A 22,680-nucleotide genomic window follows, 5' to 3' on the forward strand; every position below is an offset into this window, starting at 1 on the left:
TTTTTGTATCGAATTAAGGGACTAATATGCTTAATTCAAGTCTGCATATCCTTCAGTTTCAAATGTAAAAAAAAGAAATTGTTTTTAGTATTAAAGACAAAATTTGTAAGTTTAAGTTAACTTTTTTTGAGTGTATAAAGGACCCTAAAAATTTTTTTCTTGAGAACTTTACGCCCTTTAGGTATTTCGGTCTACTGAACCAATATTATCATATAAACTTTAAATCCACCCCTTGAATTTGCTCTAGTTGTTGTGTTGTTATTGTGTTTTTTTGGGCAAACTAATCCCATTCCTTATATTACTTAAAAAAGACAATAAATTTAATCACCATCAAATGGAACCTCGAAATCATGGTGTTATGGAATCTTCTTTCTTTGATTGAAAACCAAGACATCTAGCAGTCAGACTTCCAACATTGTACCATGATCCTGGAATAAAATGCAAAACCAGTTTCCAGGTAAAGAGAGTGAAATATGAAACAGCGAATATCAAATTTATTTACTTTTCAACTAAAATTAATCTAAAATGTAAAAATATTTTTTATTATTGCTTGCTGTTTCATCGACTGTATTTTATTTAAATTTTCTTAGTGACAATAAATATGGCATGTATTTTATACTCTATGTAGGTAAATTTAATCGAAAGTAGATAATTTATTTATTCTAAGAACATTGTCTCATGTTCTCTCTTAATCATCCTTTAGTAGGCATGTAGCTTTACTCTTCTTTACGCATTTCTTACTATCGTTATCGAAACGTTTGTCATCATCGCAGCGGAGATGAATGAAAGTGTTGTTGTCCGAGTTGTCGACGCAACGGTAATACTTCTTGCAATCCTTGATATCTGGATAGACGTCGTCTTCGTCACACTTGTTTTTCTTAAGTTTCTTTTCGATCTTCTTTATGAGTTCTTTTTTAGCTTCTTCAGCTTTCTTTTTCAATTCCTTTTCTGCCTGTTTTTTATTATTCTTTTCCTCACTGTTATTTTTCTTCTCCTCTGAATCTTCTTTATCTTTCTTTTTCTCCTTAGATTTGTCTTCTACGGAGGATTCTTCTTTTGAAATTGGTTTTTGTGGCTTAGATTCCGCTGAATTATGTTCTGCTGATCCGGGTTTAGATGGATGAGCTGGTCTGCCAGGACGATGGTGATGATGGTTGCCACTTCCTTCTTCATGGTTAGGCCAATTTGGTCTATTGGGATGTCCAGGACGACCGTGTTCTCCAGATCCAGGGTGATTGGGATCGATAGGTGTATTTGGATCAACTGGGAAGTTAGGATTGACTGGAGCGTTGGGATCAACTGGAGCACTAGGATCAACTGGAGCATTTGGATCGACTGGAGCATTAGGATCAATTGGGGTGTTAGGATCAACTGGGGTGTTAGGATCAAAAGGAGCATTTGGATCGGCTGGAGCATTTGGATCGACTGGAGCATTAGGATCAACCGGGGTATTAGGATGAACTGGAGCATTAGGATCGACTGGAGCATTTGGATCAACTGGAGCATTAGGATCAACTGGAGCATTAGGATCAACTGGAGCATTAGGATCAACTGGAGCATTTGGATCAACTGGCGAGTTGGGATCAACTGGTGCATTAGGATCAACAGGGGCAACAGGATCGACTGGAGCGTTGGGATCAACTGGGGTATTTGGATCGACTGGAGCATTAGGATCAAGTGGGGTGTTAGGATCAACTGGTGCATTTGGATCGACTGGGTTGTTGGGATCGACTGGTGCGTTGGGATCAACTGGGGCATTGGGATCAACTGGAGCACTGGGATCGACTGGTGTGTTGGGATCAACTGGAGCATTTGGATCGACTGGTGCATTGGGATCGACTGGTGTGTTGGGATCAAGTGGAGCATTCGGATCGACTGGTGCATTGGGATCAACAGGGGAATTAGGATCGACTGGTGCGTTAGGATCGACTGGAGCACTTGGATCAATTGGAGCATTAGGATCAACTGGGTTGTTGGGATCGACTGGTGCGTTGGGATCAACTGGGGCATTGGGATCAACTGGAGCACTGGGATCGACCGGTGCGTTGGGATCAACTGGAGCATTTGGATCGACTGGTGCATTGGGATCAACTGGAGCATTAGGATCAACTGGAGCGTTAGGATCAACTGGGTTGTTGGGATCGACTGGTGCGTTGGGATCAACTGGAGCATTGGGATCGACTGGTGTGTTGGGATCAAGTGGAGCATTCGGATCGACTGGTGCATTGGGATCAACAGGGGAATTAGGATCGACTGGTGCGTTAGGATCGACTGGAGCACTTGGATCAACTGGAGCATTAGGATCAACTGGAGCATTAGGATCAACTGGGTTGTTGGGATCAACTGGGGCATTGGGATCAACTGGAGCACTGGGATCGACTGGTGTGTTGGGATCAACTGGAGCATTTGGATCGACTGGTGCATTGGGATCAACTGGAGCATTAGGATCAACTGGAGCATTAGGATCAACTGGGTTGTTGGGATCGACTGGTGCGTTGGGATCAACTGGAGCATTGGGATCGACGGGTGTGTTGGGATCAAGTGGAGCATTCGGATCGACTGGTGCATTGGGATCAACAGGGGAATTAGGATCGACTGGTGCGTTAGGATCGACTGGAGCACTTGGATCAACTGGAGCATTAGGATCAACTGGAGCATTAGGATCAACTGGAGCATTAGGATCAACTGGGTTGTTGGGATCGACTGGGGCATTGGGATCAACTGGAGCACTGGGATCGACTGGTGTGTTGGGATCAACTGGAGCATTTGGATCGACTGGTGCATTGGGATCAACTGGGGCGTTAGGATCAACTGGGGCGTTAGGATCAACTGGAGAACTGGGATCGGTTGGCGTGTTGGGATCAACTGGAGCATTGGGATCGACTGGTGAGTTGGGATCGACTGGTGCGTTAGGATCGACTGGTGCGTTAGGGTCGACTGGGGCATTAGGATCAACTGGAGCACTTGGATCAACTGGAGCATTTGGATCAATTGGAGCATTAGGATCAACTGGGTTGTTGGGATCGACTGGTGTGTTGGGATCAACTGGAGCATTTGGATCGACTGGTGCATTGGGATCAACTGGGGCATTGGGATCAACTGGTGCATTGGGATCAACTGGAGCACTGGGATCGGTTGGTGTGTTGGGATCAACTGGAGCATTCGGATCGACTGGTGCATTGGGATCTACTGGGGTGTTTGGATCGACTGGTGCATTTGGATCAACGGGGGAATTAGGATCGACTGGTGCGTTAGGATCGACTGGGGTATTCGGATCAACAGGGGTGTTAGGATCAACAGGAGCATTTGGATCGACTGGAGCATTTGGATCAACTGGAGCATTAGGATCAATTGGAGCATTAGGATCAGCTGGAGCATTTGGATCAATTGGAGCGTTGGGGTCAATTGGAGCGTTGGGATCGACTGGGGCGTTAGGATCCACTGGTTTGTTGGGATCGACTGGTGCATTGGGATCAACTGGAGCATTGGGATCGACTGGTGTGTTGGGATCGACTGGGGTATTAGGATCAACTGGAGAATTTGGATCAACAGGGGTATTAGGATCGACTGGAGCATTTGGATCAACTGGCGAGTTGGGGTCAACTGGTGCATTTGGATCGACTGGAGCAGTAGGATCGACTGGTGCGTTGGGATCAGCTGGAGCTGTGGGATCCGTTGGTAGTGCGGGATCGACTGGAGCATTAGGATCTGCTGGGGCATTAGGATCAACTGGAGCATTAGGATCAACAGGAGCATTTGGATCAATTGGAGCGCTGGGATCGACTGGTGCATTGGGATCAACTGGGGCGTTAGGATCCACTGGGTTGTTGGGATCGACTGGAGCACTGGGATCGACTGGTGTGTTGGGATCGACTGGGGTATTAGGATCAACTGGAGCATTTGGATCAACAGGGGTATTAGGATCGACTGGAGCATTTGGATCAACTGGCGAGTTGGGGTCAACTGGTGCATTTGGATCGACTGGAGCATTAGGATCGACTGGTGCGTTGGGATCAACTGGAGCACTGGGATCGACTGGTGTGTTGGGATCAACTGGGGCATTAGGATCAACAGGGGCATTTGGATCAACAGGGGCATTAGGATCGACTGGAGTATTTGGATCAACTGGCGAGTTGGGGTCAACTGGTGCATTTGGATCGACTGGGGCGTTGGGATCGACTGGTGCGATGGGATCAACTGGTGCATTGGGATCAACTGGAGCATTAGGGTCAACTGGAGCATTAGGATCAACTGGAGCGTTTGGATCAACTGGAGCATTAGGATCAACTGGAGTATTTGGATCGACTGGAGCAGTGGGATCGACTGGTGCGTTGGGATTAACTGGTCCATTGGGATCGATTGGTGCGTTAGGATCAACTGGGGCGTTAGGATTCACTGGATTGTTGGGATCGACTGGTGTGTTGGGATCAACTGGGGCACTGGGATCGACTGGTGTGTTGGGATCAACAGGGGCATTAGGGTCAACAGGGGCATTTGGATCAACAGGGGCATTAGGATCGACTGGAGCGTTTGGATCGACTGGAGCGTTTGGATCGACTGGAGCGTTAGGATCGACTGGAACAGTGGGATCGACTGGTGCGTTGGGATCAGCTGGAGCTGTGGGATCCGTTGGTAGTGCGGGATCGACTGGAGCATTAGGATCAGCTGGGGCATTGGGATCAACTGGGGCGATAGGATCAACTGGGGCGTTAGGATCAACTGGAGCGATAGGATCAACTGGGGCGTTAGGATCAACTGGAGAATTTGGATCAACTGGAGTGTTAGGATCGACTGGAGCATTGGGATCGACTGGTGCGTTAGGATCAACTGGGGCATTAGGATCAGCTGGAGCGTTGGGATCAAGTGGAGCTGTGGGATCCGTTGGCAGTGCAGGATCAACTGGAGCATTTGGATCGACTGGAGCATTGGGATCGACGGGTGCGTTAGGATCAACTGGGGCATTAGGATCAACTGGGGCATTAGGATCAACTGGGGCATTAGGGTCAACTGGAGTGTTAGGATCAACTGGAGCATTTGGATCAACTGGGGCATTTGGATCAGCTGGAGCGTTAGGATCAAGTGGAGCTGTGGGATCCGTTGGCAGTGCCGGATCAAGTGGAGCATTAGGATCAACTGGAGTGTTAGGATCAACTGGATTATTTGGTTCAACTGGAGTGTTGGGATCAATTGGTGCGATAGGTTCAACTGGCGCATTTGGATCAACTGGAGCGTTGGGATCAACTGGAGTGTTAGGATCAACTGGAGCATTAGGATCAACTGGAGCATTTGGATCAGCTGGAGCGTTGGGATCAACTGGAGTTGTGGGATCCGTTGGCAGTGCGGGATCAACTGGAGCATTTGGATCAACTGGTGCGTTCGGATCAATTGGTGCGTTTGGATCAACTGGACCATTTGGATCAACTGGTGCGTTGGGATCCACTGGTGCGTTTGGATCAACTGGTGCATTAGGATCAACTGGTGTGTTGGGATCAACTGGACCATTTGGATCAACTGGTGTGTTGGGATCAACTGGAGCATTGGGGTCAGCAGGAGCGGTGGGATCAATAGGAGCGGTTGGATCAACAGGAGCGGTGGGATCAGCTGGAGCGTTGGGATCAAGTGGAACTGTGGGATCCGTTGGCAGTACGGGATCAACTGGAGCATTAGGATCAACTGGTGCGTTAGGATCAACTGGTGCGTTTGGATCAACTGGAACATTTGGATCAACTGGTGCGTTGGGATCAACTGGTGCGTTTGGATCAACTGGAGCATTAGGAACAACTGGTGCGTTGGGATCAACTGGTGTGTTGGGATCAACTGGACCATTTGGATCAACTGGTGTGTTGGGATCAACTGGTGCGTTGGGATCAGCAGGAGCGGTGGGATCAACAGGAGCGGTTGGATCAACAGGAGCGGTGGGATCAGCTGGTGCGTTAGGATCAACTGGAGTTGTAGGATCCGTTGGCTGTGCTGGATCAGCTGGAGCGTTCGGATCAACTGGTGCGATGGGATCGACTGGTGTGCTGGGATCAACCGGAGTGTTTGGATCGACTGGACCATTGGGATCTGCCGGCGCTGTTGGATCCACTGGTGTATTGGGATCAATTGGAGCGTTAGGATCAACTGGACCATTGGGATCTGTTGGCGCTGTTGGATCCACTGGTGCATTGGGATCTACTGGAAGATTGGGATCAACGGGTGCAGCGGGATCAGTTGGAACGGGGGGCTCATTTGGAGCGTTGGGGTCGATAGGTGCGTTGGGATCAAGAGGATTAGGATCAATTGGTGCATTTGGTTCGATTGGACTGGTTGGATTTGGCTCTGTTGGCAAAGGTGGGTCCACAGGAGCATTGGGATCTACAGGCGCACTAGGATCTACAGGTACATCGGGATTGACGGGAGTGCTAGGATCTGTTGGCAATGGTGGGCCAACTGGATTTGTTGGATCAACTGCATTTGTTGGATCAACTGGATTGTTGGGATTAACTGGGTTTGTTGGGTCAACTGGATTTGTGGGATCAACAGGATTTGTGGGATCAACTGGATTGTTTGGATCAACTGGATTTGTTGGATCAATTGGATTGGTGGGGTCAATGGGGTTTGTTGGATCGATAGGATTGGAAGGATTATTTGGATTGGTTGGATTAGTGGGAACGGTGGTGGTTTCTTCAATTGGTAAATCTGTTGGAGTATTTGGAATCAAAGGGTCGGCTGTTGTTTCAACGGGTACATTAGGATCAATCGGATTTACTGGTGGTGTTGGTTCCATTGGTACTTGTGTTGGGTGATCAATTGGCAATTCTGTTGTAGAGCTTATTGGAATATTAGGATCAACTGGTGCACCAGGAGCTTTCGTTGTTTCTGCAGGTACAGAGGGTGCCTGAGTTGTCTCGATAGGGACTTCTGGAGCAGGTGTAGGATCAACGGGTCCTTCAGTGGACGATATTATTGGGGCAGAACTCGTCTCGACTGGTGGAGGAGCGGCAGTTGATGGAGCACTTGTGCTGTTGTCACCACCATGAGCTGGAGCTTCGGTCGAAGTTTTAATTGGCACACATATTTCTACACCGTCATTTATACAACGTGAATTGGCGGGACATTTTTTTGCATTACCAGTAGCAAACATTTGGCCATTTGCTTCGGGCACACAATCCTTGTACATAAGAGGACCGACACACACCGCACTTTTGCCATTGCAGTTAATTCCTTGGCCTCCGCCTTGTGCTGTAGTATCGGACTGGGCTGTTTCAACAAGTTCTTGGCTACTCGCAATTGCTGACAACTACAACGACAAAAAAAGAAATCGTTTACGAAAATTTTCTATTTTGACTGAACATTGATGAACTTGAGTTAAAGCACTTTCATGGATGAATAAAAAATTTGGATTTTATGTGCTAATAGAATTAATTAAATCACTTGCATAGGGACTTGTTTCTGTTGTTAGAGATTTGATCGATATCCATAAAATCACAATGCCGGAAAACTTGACAAGGGAAAATATTTTGCTTTAATAATTTTGAATACAGCCAATTTAGAACTGTAATACACAGATACTTTTTGAAAATGCTTTACACTGACGTACACCACTTTAAATACTCGTATGTCTAATTTTTATTTATTTGTAGGTTCGGGTATTTCTTTTTGAAAAAATTTATAAATTATACTCGTATGTCTGCGTTACACACAATATATATCCAATGGTAGTGAAGCATCGATTATTTTTTTTTTCTTTTTTACTGAACACACGAATACTTTGATCACTTTGCAGTTCGAAGAAAATATTCAAAATGGTTCTTTTATTGTTAAACTCAGTAATTACCAAAAGCAGTAGGAATAATCTGGATATCTTATTCGTAGTCATCGTTTTTGTTCGAAAAGTAATTCGTTACTGTAATTATTGTCAATTATTCAGGGGTTTTTATGCAAAAACTTCTTATCAGCATCATTCAAGATGTTTGCATTAATTTTTCTCCATTTTTGTTATCTTTTATCATTTAAAGATTGGTTTTATCTTTTTCGCTATTAAATATAAATAGTTGAGCTTTTTATAGGGGTACCAAACATACACAATATCTTTAAAATAATAGATTATATAGAGAATAAAAACTATAGGGTACAATTTGAAAGATTATCTAGATTTATATTTAGAAGTACATTCGAAATCATTGAGAAGCTAGGTTAGGTTGAAAAGAGGGTGCGGATATTAATTCACCCCACGCTACTATGGACATACACCTAAGCCAGTAATCGGCTTGTCAAGCGCTTTAAATACTAAGAAAGTAACCTCGAAAAAGTTTGGAATTCCGTGCTACTTACAAAATCCTTAATTGTTTTCCATACCACTGACCTAAGTTGGCTGGTATTGTGTCTCCACCTAAATACCGGTGTCTATTAGCCCTAAAAGCTAGGCAATGACATAAGAAATGCTCCATCGTCTTCCCCACGTGCCCTACACATGCTATCACTTGCCGCACCGATTTTCTTACTTCCTTGCAGTAATAGCTTCGTCTTCTCGCGAGCTGGATCTCCATGGTATTTTTGCCGTCCCACCGACCGTTTTCGGCGTTCGTCAACCACGCCCTTAACAAATTTTTGATAAAAATGGAGTGCATAGGAGAAATACATTTTTACAATAAGTCGAACAATTTTTATTACCCACCACCATATGTGAGGGGGTAATTTAGTTAGTCATTCCGTCTGCAACACATCCGTATATCAATTTCCGACCCTACAAAGTATTGTATATATCTATTATATAACCAGTAAGGAAAGGCAAAAGTCAGACGGTGCCGACTATATAATACCCTACACCACCTATTGCATGTAGTACTTTTAATATGTAGAACTTATCTCAAAATCTAGTCAGACTTTAATTTGGATTCCAATTGAAATAGCAATTTAGAACATTGTAAGATTTTCCTACCATAGGCCAAAATATTTGGATTTCCACATCTTTCAAAGGCCATATCGGATAAAAGATTATATGGGAGTTATATCGAAACCTGTGCCAATTTGAATGACACATACTGGGACATGAAATAGAACATCTCACGCCCTATATTGTAGAGATTTGACCAAAATTGTGGTTTTTACTGCCTTTAAAGTCCATATCGGATGAAATATACACATTGGAGCTATATCTAAATTAGGACTGATTTTAATGAAATTTTGCGCACGGATATGAACATCAATTTAAACGTCTCATGCAAAATCGGACGAAATTTGTGGATTCTACAGTCTTAAAAGGCCATATCGGATGAACGATATTCATGAGAGATATATCTAAATCTAAACCGGTTTTTATGAAATTTTGCATATAAATTGAGACTTCAAAAAAACGACTTCATGCCACATTTGGTGAAGATCGGACCAAAATTGTGGCTGCTACAGCCTTAATAATTCAAACCGGATGAAAGATATATATATATACATATGGGAGCTATATCTAAATATGAACCGATTTTGATGCAATTTTCCAGATTTGTTAAGATAAGTAACAAAACAGTCCGTGTCAAATTTTGTGCAGATCGGTTGAAAATTGTACTTCTACGGTCATTTAAGTCCAAATCGGTCGACACATATTTATGGGAGCTATATCTAAATCTGGACCGCTTTTTATGAAATTTTGCACACATATGGAGACGTCAAATAAAACACCCCTTGCCAAATTTTGTAAACATCGGATCAAAATTGTGGCTTCTACAGCCTCAAACGGCTATATCGGCAAATTTCGGCGACATCGGTTAATAAATGCGCTTTTTATAGCCCCTAAACCTAAAACCCAGAAATCGGTCTATATGGCAGCTATATTCAAATCTGGACCGATCTGTGCCATATTTCACAAGTATAGCAAGGGGCTTAACTTAACTCACTGTCCCAAATTGAGCCGACATCTAGACCGAACTGGGCTTAATTGAAGAAAGGTGTCGAAGGGCTTAACACAACTCACTGTTCCAAATTTTAGCGAAATCGGATATTAAATATGGCTTTTATGGGCCTTAGACCCTAAATCGGAGGATCGGTCTATATGACAACTATATCCAAATCTGGACCGATCGGGACCAAATTAACGAAGGATGTCAAATATATAATATAACTCACTGTTTCAAATTTCAGGAAATCGGATAATAAATGTGGCTTTTATGGGCCTAAGACCCTAAATCGGCGGATTGGTCTATATAGGGCCTATATCAAGATATAATCCGATATAGCCCATCTTCGAACTCAACCTGCTTATGAATAAACAAGTAAAAGCGTGCTAAGTTCGGCCGGGCCGAATCTTATATACCCTCCACCATGGATCGCATTTGTCGAGTTCTTTTCCCGGCATCTCTTCTTAGGCAAAACAGGATATAAGAAAAGATTTGCTCTGCTATTAGAGCGATATCAAGATATGCTCCGGTTTGGACCACAATTAAATTATATGTTGGAGACCTGTGTAAAATGTCAGCCAATTCGAATAAGAATTGCGCTCTTTGTGAGCTCAAAAAGCAAAATAGAGAGATCGATTTATATGGGAGCTGTATCGGGCTATGGACCGATTCAGACCATAATAAACACGTATGTTGATGGTCATGAAAGAATCCGTCGTACAAAATTTCAGGCAAATCGTATAAAAATTGTGACCTCTAGAGGCTCAAGAAGTCAAGATCCCAGATCGGTTTATATGGCAGCTATATCAGGTTATGAACCGATTTGAACGATATTTGGCACAGTTGTTGGATATCATAACAAAATACTACGTGCCAAAATTCATTCAAATTTGATAAGAATTGCGCCCTCTAGGGGCTCAAGAAATCAAGACCCAAGATCGGTTTATATGACAGCTATATAAAGTTATGGACCGATTTGAACCATACTTGGCACAGTTGTTGGATATTGTAACAAAACACGTCGTGCAAAATTTCATTCCAATCGGATAAGAATTGCGCACTCTAGGGGCTCAAGAAGTCAAGATCCCAGATCGGTTTATATGGCAGCTATATCAGGTTATGAACTGATTTGAACCCTATTTGACACAGCTGTTGAAGTAAGAATTAAATACGTCATGCAAAATTTCAGCCATAGAATAGGAAGTGGCCCTTTACAAGCTCAAGAAGAGAAGTCCGCGGATCTGTTTATATGACACCTATATCAGGTTATGAACCGATTTGAAGCATATTTAGCACAGTTGTTGGATATCATAACAAAATACTTCGTGCAAAAATTTATTTAAATCGGATAAGAATTGCGCCCTCTAGGGGCTCAAGAAATCACGACCCAAGATCGGTTTATATGACAGCTATATAAGGTTATGGACCGATTTGAACCATACTTGGCACAGTTGTTGGATATCGTAACAAAACACGTCGTGAAAATTTCATTCCAATCGGATAAGAATTGCGCACTCTAGAGGCTCAAGAAGTCAAGACCCCAGATCGGTTTATATGGCAGCTATATCAGGTTACGAACCCATTTGAACCATACTTGGCACAGTTGTTGGATATAATATCGAAACACGTCGTGCTAAATTTCATCCCAATCGGATAAGAATTGCGCACTCTAGAGGCTCAAGAAGTCAAGACCCAAAATCGGTTTATATGGCAGCTATATCAAAACATGGACCGATATGGCCCATTTACAATACCAACCGACCTACACTAATAAGAAGTATTTGTGCAAAATTTCAAGCGGCTAGCTTTACTCCTTCGGAAGTTAGCGTGCTTTCGACAGACGGACGGACGGACAGACGGACGGACATGGCTAGATCGACATAAAATTTCACGACGATCAAGAATATATATACTTTATGGGGTCTCAGACGAATACTTCGAGTAGTTACAATCAGAATGACGAAATTAGTATACCCCCCATCTTATGGTGGAGGGTATAAAAAAGAATCTGTGCATCCTTTGGTGGTGGGTATAAAACCGTCTGAACCGATTTTCATGAAATTTTTACAGACGGTAAATTGTTTGATATCTGAAGTGGAGCAAACTTTGACATAAAAATGTATTGAATGGTGTCTGAGAGACTTCCTGTCCTGTGCAGGCTTCGGATCTTAATTCCATAGAAAATGGTGGTGCGATATCGAAAATAACATGGAACAAGTAAAAGCGTGCTAAGTTCGGCCGGGCCGAATCTTATATACCCTCCACCATGGATCGCATTTGTCGAGTTCTTTTCTTGGCATCTCTTCTTAGGCAAAAAAGGATATAAGAAAACAGTTGCTCCGCTATTAAAACGATATCAAGATATGGTCCGGTTCGGACCACAATTAAATTATATGTTGGAGACCTGTGTAAAATTTCAGGCAATTCGTATAAGAATTGCGCCCATTGGGGCTTACGAAGTAAAATAGAGAGAACGATTTATATGGGATCTGTATCGGGCTATAGACCGATTCAGACCATAATAAACACGTTTGTTGATGGTCATGAGAGGATCCGTCGTACAAAATTTCAGGCATATCGGATAATAATTGCGGCCTCTAGTGGTCAAGAAGTCAAGTTCCCAGATCGGTTGATATGGCAGCTATATCAGGTTATGAACCGATTTGAACCTTATTTGACACAGTTGTTGAAAGTAAAAATAAAATACGTCACGCAAAATTTCAGCCAAATCGGATAAGAATTGCGCCCTCTAGAAGCTCAAGAAGTCAAATCCCCAGATCTGTTTATATGACAGCTATATCAGGTTATGGACCGATTTCAACCATACTTGGCACAGCAGTTGAATATCATAACGAAATACCTCGTGCAAGAATTCATTCAAATCGGATAAGAATTGTGCCCTCTAGAGGCTCAAGAAGTCAAGACCGCAGATCGGTTTATATGGCAGCTAAATCGGGTTATAGACCGATTTAAACCATACTTGGCATAGTTGTTGGGTATCATAACAAAACACGTCGTGCGAAATTCCATTCCATTCGGATAAGAATTGCGCCCCCTAGAGGCTCAAGAAGTCAAGACCCAAGATCGGTTTATATGGCAGCTATATCAGGTTATGGACCGATTTCAACCATACTTGGCACAGCAGTTGAATATCATAACGAAATACCTCGTGCAAGAATTCATTCAAATCGGATAAGAATTGTGCCCTCTAGAGGCTCAAGAAGTCAAGACCCCAGATCGGTTTATATGGCAGCTATATCAGGTTATAGACCGATTTAAACCATACTTGGCATAGTTGTTGGATATCATAACAAAACGCGTCGTGTAAAATTTCATTCCAATCGGATAAGAATTGCGCACTCTAGAGGCTCAAGACCCAAGATCGGTTTATATGGCAGCTATATCAGGTTATGAACCGATTTGAACCATACTTTGCACATTTGTTGGATATCATAACAAAACACGTCGTGCAAAATTTCATCCCAATCGGATAAGAATTGCGCACTCTAGAGGATCAAAAATCAAGACCCAAGATCGGTTTATATGGCAGCTATATCAAAACATGGACCGATATGGCCCATTTACAATACCAACCGACCTACACTAATAAGAAGTATTTGTGCAAAATTTCAAGCGGCTAGCCTTACTCCTTCGGAAGTTAGCGTGCTTTCGACAGACAGACGGACGGACGGACGGACAGACGGACGGACATGGCTAGATCGACATAAAATGTCACGACGATCAAGAATATATATACTTTATGGGGTCTCAGACGAATATTTCGAGTAGTTACAAACAGAATGACGAAATTAGTATACCCCCCATCTTATGGTGGAGGGTATAAAAAGCAAAACTTTAAAATAAATAATTTGGAATGTTATTCAAGGGCCTGGGGAAAAATTCGAAGGACAACAAGTAAAAGCGTTATAAATTGGCCGGACCGAATCTTATGTACCCTCCAAGGCACCTCGTGCAGAATTTCAGCCAAATCAGATAAGAACTGCACTCTCTAGTGGCTCAAGAGTCAAGATCCAAGATCGGTTTATATGGCAGCTATATCAAAACATAAACCGATATGGTACATTTACAATCCCAACCAATTTACACCAAAAAGAATTTGTGCAAAATTTCAAGCTTTACTCCTTCGAAAGTTAGGGTTTTTTTGACAGACAAACTGACGGGCATGTTTATATGGACTTAAAATGTAATTACGATCAAGAATATATATACTTTAGACGAATATTTCGAGGAGTTACAAACAGAATGACGAGATTAGTATACCCCCATCTATGATGGAGGGTATAAAAAGATAAACAAGTAAAAGCGTGCTAAGTTCGGCCGGGTCGAATCTTTTATACCCTCCACAATGTATCGCATTTGTCGAGTTCTTTTCCCGGCATCTCTTCTTAGGCAATAAAAGGATATAGGAAAAGATTTGCTCTGCTATTCGACCGATATCAAGATATGATCCAGTTCGGACCACAATTAAATTATATGTTGGAGACCTGTGTAAAATGTCAGCCAATTCGAACAAGAATTGCGACCTTTAGGGGCTCAAGAAGTAAAATAGAGAGATCGATTAATATGGGAGCTGTATCGGGCTATAGACCAATTTAGACCATAATAAACACGTATGTTGATGGTCATGAGAGGATCCGTCGTACAAAATTTCATTCCAATCGGATAAGACTTGCGCCCTCTAGAGCCTCAAGAAGTCAAGACCCTAGATCGGTTTAATGGGAGCTATATCAGGTTTTTGACCGATTTAAACAATACTTGGCACAGTTGTCGGAAATCATTACACAATACGTTGTGCAAAATTTCATTCCAATCCGATAAGAATTGCGCCCTTAGAGGCTTAAGAATCGGTTTATATGGCAGACCCAAGATCTGTTTATATGGCAGCTATATTAACACATGGACCGATATGGCCCAGTAAAAGGTAAAATAATAAATTATATTAATTATATGTTACTTTTTAGTTACTATTGTTATTATTTTGAACGCATCTAATTCAGAAATAAACACGTTTTAGAACTCTATTGAGAAAACGTAGGGTTTTTACTGTTACTAAAGTATAAAATACAAAGTGTTTTATTATGTCCTTCAATCCATGAAAGGTGTCAAATTTTATTAGTGTCGTTATTACATCGTAAACTCGTTTGCGCGGGATATTCGATATACGAACGGCCTTCCAATGAATAGCCCATGAAGGCTTTATACCCAATGTGGCTGAAAAGTCCCCTAACCCAGAATGAAACGCACCCAACTGTGGTTGGTGTGTTTTGATCGCTGGCTTTCCTTTTCCATTGCAAAAAATCTTCGATCATTTACCTCGCTTCAAAAGAGAAAAACTAACAAAAACAACTAAAAAGGCGTTAAGTTCGGCCGGGCCGAACTTTGGATACCCACCACCTCGGGTATATATGTAAACCATCTTACGTCAAAAAACGATGCAAAATTCATACGTTTTGCACCATAGCAGCTATATCAATATATGTTCCGATTTGGACCAAATACTAATAAGTAAATATAATTGTTCAATTGTACATAACAAAATATTGGTCTTTTTAGTAGTTATATCTAAAAAACCGATTTGAACTATATATGACACGGATATCGAAAAGCATGACATAAGTCAGTATGCCAAATTTCAGTGAAATCGGATTAAAAATGCGCCTTTTATGGGTCCAAGACTTTAAACTGAGAGATCGGTCTATATGGCAGCTATATGCAAATCTTGATCGATCTAGACCAAATTGCAGAAATATGTGGAGGGGCTTAACATAACTCTTTGTCCCAAATTTCGGCAACATCGAACAATAAATGCGCTTTTTATGGCCCAAAAAACCTAAAACCGAGAGATCGGTCTATATGGCAGCTATATCCAAATCTGGACCAATCTTTGCGATAATGCAGAAGAAGGTCAAAGGGCTTAACGTAACTCACTGTCCCTAATTTCGGCGACATCGGACAATAAATGCGCCTTTTATGGGCCTAAGACCCTAAATCGAAGGATCTGTCTATATGGCAGCTATATCCAAACCTGGACCGATCTGGGCCAAATTGACGAAGGATGTTGAAGGGCCTAACACAACTCACTGTCCCAAATTTCAGTAAAATCGGATAATAAATGTAGCTTTTATGGGGCTAAGACCCTAAATCGGAGGATCGGTCTATATGGCAGCTATATCCAAATCTGGACCGATCTGAGCCAAATTGATGAAGGATGTCGAAGGGCCTAAAACAATTCATTGTCCTGAATTTCAGCAAAATCGTATACTAAATGTGGCTTTTATGGGCCTAAGGTCCTAAATCGGAGGGTCGGTCTATATGGCAGGTATATCCAAATCTGAACCGATCTGGGCCAAATTGACGAAGGATGTTGAAGGGCCTACCACAACTCACTGTCCTGAATTTCAGCCAAATCGGATACTAAATGTGGCTTTTATGGGAATAAGACCCCAAAATCGGAGGATCGGTCTATATTGCAGCTATATCCAAATCTGGACCGATCTGAGCCAAATTGAGGAAGGATGTTGAAGGGCCTAACACCCTAAATCGGCGGATTGGTCTATAAGGGGGTTATATCAAGATATAGTCCGATATAGCCCATCTTCGAACTTAACCTGCTTATGGACAAAAAAAGAACCTGTGCAAAGTTTCAGCTCAATATCTCTATTTTTGAAGACTGTAGCGTGATTTCAACAGACAGATGGACAGACGGACGGACATGTCTATATCGTCTTAGATTTTTACGCTGATCAAGAATATATATTCTTTATAGGGTAGGAAATGGATATTTCGATGTGTTGCAAACGGAATGACAAAATGAATATACCCCCATCCTTCGGTGGTGGGTATAATTATAAAATTAATGATACTCGAGCTAAGAGGCAAAAAACTGAAAAAAATTAAACGTTTCCCATTTTACTTCTCTGTCGCCTGAAGCCTTTCTTTGGCAAGAAGGCTTTTCTCTTGACTCTCGATATTAATCGTAAACTTCATATAAGTCGGTTCTCATGTAAATGTTTGTCCGAGTTTGAGAAATATTGCAATAAAGTGCTCATTTGTTAACCAATTCTATCGAAATTTGGCAGGAAGGATTTTTTATGACTAAATATTACTGGTGAATATAGCTGCCATATCTGTATGTCACTTCTTGAGCCATTCAAAACGCATTTGATGGTCAGTCTTGCCAAAATATTGCATAACGCTTTCCTCGACCTCTACCACAATATTTTAGAAGTTTAGTCGAAATCTGTTCAGCTGTATAGCTCTGTATAGCTCCCATGTATGTGTTTGTCAGATTTAGTGTAATTTGCAATAATGTTGTCATTATTCAACTGAAGTTATTACAGTTTGAACGTATTTGCTACCCCACTTTGTATTTATAGGGTAGGTGTAGGGTATAATACAGTCGGCACAGCCCGACTTTTACTTTTCGTTACTGGTTCAAAGAGTGCTTTTGACAAAACAACAGATGTCCATATTGTTCCCCTTTTATACCCATCACCAAAGGATGGGGGTTTATTCATTTTGTCATTCCGTTTGCAGCACATCGAAATATTAATTTCCGATCCTATAAAGTATATATATTCTTGATGGTCAAATAATTTTAAAACGATCTAGCCATGCCCGTATGTCCGTCTGTTGAAATCACGCTACAGTCTTTAAAAACAGAGATATTGAGCTGAAACTTTGCACAGATTTTTTTTTGTCCATAAGCAGGTTAAGTGCGAAGATGGGCTATATCGGATTTTATCGTGATTTAGCTCTCATATAGACCGATCTGCCGATTTGCGATCTTAGGCCCAAAAAGCCATATTTATTATCCGATTTTGCCAAAGTTTAGGACAGTTAGTTGTGTTAGGGTCTTCGACATTCTTTTTTAATTTGGATATAGCTGTCATATAGACTGATCCGCTGATTCAAGGCCTTGGGCCCATAAAAGGCGCATTTATTGTTCGATTTCGCCGAAATTTGGGACAGTGAGTTGTGCTAGGCCCCTCGACATCTTTCTACAATTTGGCCCAGATCCATTCAGATTTGCATATAGCTGCCATATTGACCGATCTCTCCATTTAAAGTTTTAGGGCCATAAAGGGGCATTTATTATTTGATTTCTCCGAAATTTGGGACAGTGAGCTGTGTTAGGCTTTCGACATTTTCTTCAGAAAATTGGTCCCGAAAATGGGTATCAATTCTTGCTCTATCCCCCAATTCCTTTCATATAAGATCCACATTGACATGGTCGGTAAATATGGCTGATTTATGGGTGTTTTGAGGATTGGGGTGGTCGCCCAAACACTTAGCCCGGAAAATATATCAGCAACGTGCTCTATTCTCATCTATCTATGTATCATTTATTTGAACCCCATATTGACATTGCCCTCAATATTGGATATCAAATTAGTTTTCTAATCTCATTCGTATTCTACATTCAAATACCTTTTATTCCCATGGTCAGTAAATAAGTCCAGTTTGGGGGGTGTTTTGCGGCTTGGGGTGGCCCCCCTAGCACTTGGTACGACAATTGGATATAAGATACGTTTTCTTATCCTTAACACTTTAATTTGAGTCCCATATTGTCGTGATTGGTCTAAATATATGTTTGGAAGGTTTTAGGGTGGGGCAGCCCCCCTGGGTACCCCATCCATTTAGGGTACTATATGAGAGCACACAAAATTTCGCTTAAATCGCACCACCTATCTCCGAGATCTGGCGATTCTGAAAATAAGTGTAAAGGGGAGGGTCCCCCCCCCCCCCCCTTCAGATATCAAAAAATGTAGTACCCTATTTTCACTACGGGGTCATTATGCACCATCTGTGAAAATTTCAAGAAAATCGGTTCAGCCGTTTCTGAGTCCCCCAAACACTTAACTTCAAAATTGGTTATCAAATTCGTTTTCTAATCTCATTTAGCCACATATTGCCATGGTCGGTAAATTTGTACTCTTTGGAGGGTGTTTGGGAAAGGAGCTCTGCGCCAAATACAGGGTCCCGCATTTGGATACAGATTCGCATACTACTCCCAAATACCTTTATTTCGGCACCATATTGCGATGGTCAGTAATTAAATGCTGTTTGCCGGGTGTTTTGGGGAAAAAAGTTGGTTCCAAAAGTGGGTACCAATTTCGTACTCTACTCCTCAATACATTTAATTTGAGCCCCATATTGTCATGGTCAATAAATAAGTCCTTATAGGGGAATGTTTTGGGGAAGAGGTGGACCCCCAGAAACTTGGCCCGACATTTGGATATCAGATACGTTTTCTAATCTTAAATACCTTTAATTTGAGTCCCATATTGTCGTGATTGGTCTAAATATATATTTGGTAAGTTTTAGGGGGGGACACCCTAGGTACCCCCTCCAAAATTTAGATACCAAATTTTTGTTTACTATAAGATAAGGTTACTATAAGAAATCACACAAAATTTCGCTTAAATCGCACGGTGCATCTTCGAGATCTGGCGTTTCTGAAAATTAAGGTAAGAACGAGGGTCCGCCCACCGATCATGGATCTTGACTTCTTGAGCCGATCATGGATCTTGACTTCTTGAGCCACTATAGGACGCAATTTTTATCCGATGTGGCTGAAATTTTGCATTTTTTTTTTGAGGTGTTTTTTATGATTTTTAATAACTGTGCTAGGTATGGTTGAAATCGGTCCATAACCTGATACAGCTGTCATATAACAGATTTGGAGTCTTGACTTCTTGAGCCTATTTATGTCGCAAATCCTATCCGATTTGCACGACTTGTTTTGTTATGACTTTCAACAACTGTGCAAAGTATGGTTCAAATCGGTCCATAATCTGATATACAATAGCTACCATATAAGCCGATCTGGGATTATCGTATTTGGGTGAAATTCTGTACAACGGCTTCTCCCATGACATTTAACATACGTGTCAACTATGGTCTAAATCGGTCCTATTTTAAGTTTTGAGTCCCTAAAGGGTGAAATCCTTATTCGATTTGGCTGAAATTTTACACACTGTCTTCTACTGTGTTCTTCAATATTCATTCCATTATAGTCGACAAATGCGATCCATGGTGGAGGGTATATAAGATTCGGCCCCGCCGAACTAAGCATGCTTTTATTTGTTATATATAAGAGATTCTTGATCGTTCTGAATCGATCTAGCCTTATCCGTCTGTCATTCAAAATCACGATAACGGTGGAACGCGTGACTCTACGCTTCAAATTTTGCCCAGATAATTAATATTGATGTCGATCGTTGGGGATTGCAAAAGGGCCATATTGGTTCAGATATAGATGCAGCTCCCATAAAAACCGTTTTCCCGTTTAGATATCTTGAGCCCCTGGAGCCGCAATTTTTGTCCGATTTGGCTGAAATTTTGCATCTAGTGTTCTGTTATAACTTCCAAAAACTACGTCAAGTATGGTCCAAATCTGTCGATAAACTGATATAGCTCCCATATAAACCAATATCCCGATTAGATTGATCTTCTTGATCCCTTACAAGCCGCAATTTTGTCCGATTTGGCTGAAATTTTGCATGTAGTGTTGTGTTATGACTTTCCACAATTGCGCCAATTACGGTCCGAATCGGTCTTTAACCTGATATAGCTCTCATATAAATCGATCTCCAGATTAGACTGCTTGATACCCTGGCTGGCTGGGCTGAAATTTGGCACTCAGTGTTCTGTTATGACTACCAATAACTGTTCCAAGTACGGTTCAAATCGATCCATAACCTGACATAGTCTCTATATAGATTTTGACTTCTTGAGCCCCTCGAAGCTGCAATTTTTGTCCGATTTGGCTGAAATTTTGTATGCGGTGTTCTGTGATGACTGTGTCAAATACTGTCTAAATCAGTCAATAACCTGATATAGTTTCCATATTAACCGGTTTCTCGGTCATATTTGTTCGCTTCCTGGAATTTTTATTTTTGCTGGGTTGACAGAAGTTTGGTATATAGAATAAAATTATGCCCTACAACTTAATTTATTTTGTATAAATTTTTAACAGAATCCATGGTGGTGGGTTCCTAGGATTCGGCCCGGTTGAACTTAGCACGATTTTACTTGTTTAGGTATAGCATCCATACAGTTTGCTCTTAAAGGGTACGTGTAGGGTATTATTTAGTCGGCTCCGCCGGGACCAGCTATTGCCTATTGAGATTCAAAATAGCCTTTCTCTTTTCGATCTAGGTAGATCAACTGGCAACCCCACTAATTACTGCACAACTCATCAATGTACCCTCTCGTACCACTTTGATGATTGGACAAAAGATTACAAACTGCCTGGATACAGTCTTCAGAGTGATTGCTCAATAGTCCTTTCCCTTTACATCTGGGTAGATTAACTGGCGCCGTCACTATTTGCATCACAATTGATCACTGTAACCTCTCCTACCACTTTGATGATAGGACAAATGATTTCAATCTCTATGGATTCAGTACTCTTAACTCATCCAACGCCTGAAAGAAAAAAGGACCTTGGCAGAGATTGTGATCTTCCGCGATGTCAATTTCATGACACACTTTAAGTACAGTGTGTATGTGAGAAAACTGAATCCATCTCCTAGGTGTGTGTCTTCACTGCCATAGAATTTTGAGAATACATACACTTTGATAACTGCAGGAGCCCTGGCTACTCTGCTGCCAAATCCTCTCAAGCTATTTTTGATAAACACAGTCGAAGTGTCTGTGTAAGCAAAATATGTGAAGTGTGTTTGCAAATGCTTAAAATTTATGATATTGCGGTTAATTAGTGAAGTGGCAAATTTTGCTATGAATGGCGGTTGGTTGGTTGGTTTTCCATTGGCGTTGTTTGAAGAAAAACATTCACCAAATTACCAAAGCAGCGCCCTTCCATGCACACAAATGATACATTTTTTTTTTTTAAATTTGTTGTCTTTTTGTCGCACGAATAGATTTAGAATTCTAGATGGCATTAAGCGATAAGATTATTTTACATTCTTGTTATCTTCTCTTAGCTATCTGCTTAAAGATGTAAATATATGTGACGGTTTTAAGTTCAACCCAAAAACTTATAATTGTTTATTTAAACAGAAGCATCTTGGGGAAGAGAGATAAAACAAAGATGACTTTGAAGTTTTTCGGCCACAATGGTGATTCATTAGGGGTCTAGTCAATTGTTTTATTGTCATCCCATATAAGTGAAAGTGATAAACAACTTTCAATTGATAATCTAGTTTACGTCACAGTTTGTCTGTGGCTTTGCGCATTTCCTCCGGAAATCATTGCAAGCGAGTCGACGGCAGATAATATTGTCTTGGTGTGCTATTTTCTTAGTATAAATCTGCAAATGTGACGTTACTGCAGTTGGTTATAAAATTTTTGTAGCCTTAGATAATTTTGAAATTTGTTGTATCTTTTTCTTAACATATAATTATAACCTTATGTCATGCATGATACGGATAAAGCAAAAATAGTTCCAATTTATAGCACATTAAAACAAGTTAAATGTGCTAAGATTTCATGCTAGCGTGAAGCTCAAATAATAATTTTGACTGTTAAGTATATGTATTGTGGGGACACAATGCCAGACACGAACCAACTAAAGGGTGTGTTTTGGAAAACAATTAAGGATTTTGTAGGTAGCACCGAATTCCTAACTGAGATTTTGTTTTTCCAGGTTACTGTGTAAATGTATGCCGCAGCCTCTTTTCAACCTAACCTAACCTAAGTATATGTAAACTATGGAGGTAACATGATTTCATAATAACGATAACAAGTAAAAGCATGCTAAGTTCGGCCGGGCCAAATCTTGGGAACCCACCACCACGGATTCTGCTAAAAATGTATACAA

General features: G+C 41.4%; 1 protein-coding gene across 2 annotated transcripts; it reads right to left on the bottom strand.

The window, feature by feature from the left end:
* Positions 1-554: 554 nt before the first annotated feature.
* On the bottom strand, positions 555-7,903 carry LOC106093228 (mucin-2). 2 transcript variants are annotated; one of them, XM_059367498.1, is made up of 2 exons: positions 7,820-7,903; positions 555-7,282 (listed from the first exon to the last, which is right to left on the bottom strand). In XM_059367498.1, the coding sequence occupies exons 1-2, from the start codon at positions 7,859-7,861 to the stop codon at positions 689-691; spliced, it is 6,636 nt and encodes a 2,211-aa protein (XP_059223481.1). In that variant the 5' UTR covers positions 7,862-7,903; the 3' UTR covers positions 555-688. The 2 variants fall into 2 exon arrangements, with proteins under 2 accessions (XP_059223481.1, XP_059223482.1); XM_059367499.1 differs by lacking the exon at positions 7,820-7,903 and adding an exon at positions 7,686-7,751.
* Between the last annotated feature and the right edge of the window lie 14,777 nt (positions 7,904-22,680).

The sequence above is a fragment of the Stomoxys calcitrans genome, chromosome 4 (assembly GCF_963082655.1).
Source record: "Stomoxys calcitrans chromosome 4, idStoCalc2.1, whole genome shotgun sequence".
Lineage (NCBI taxonomy): Eukaryota > Metazoa > Arthropoda > Insecta > Diptera > Muscidae > Stomoxys > Stomoxys calcitrans.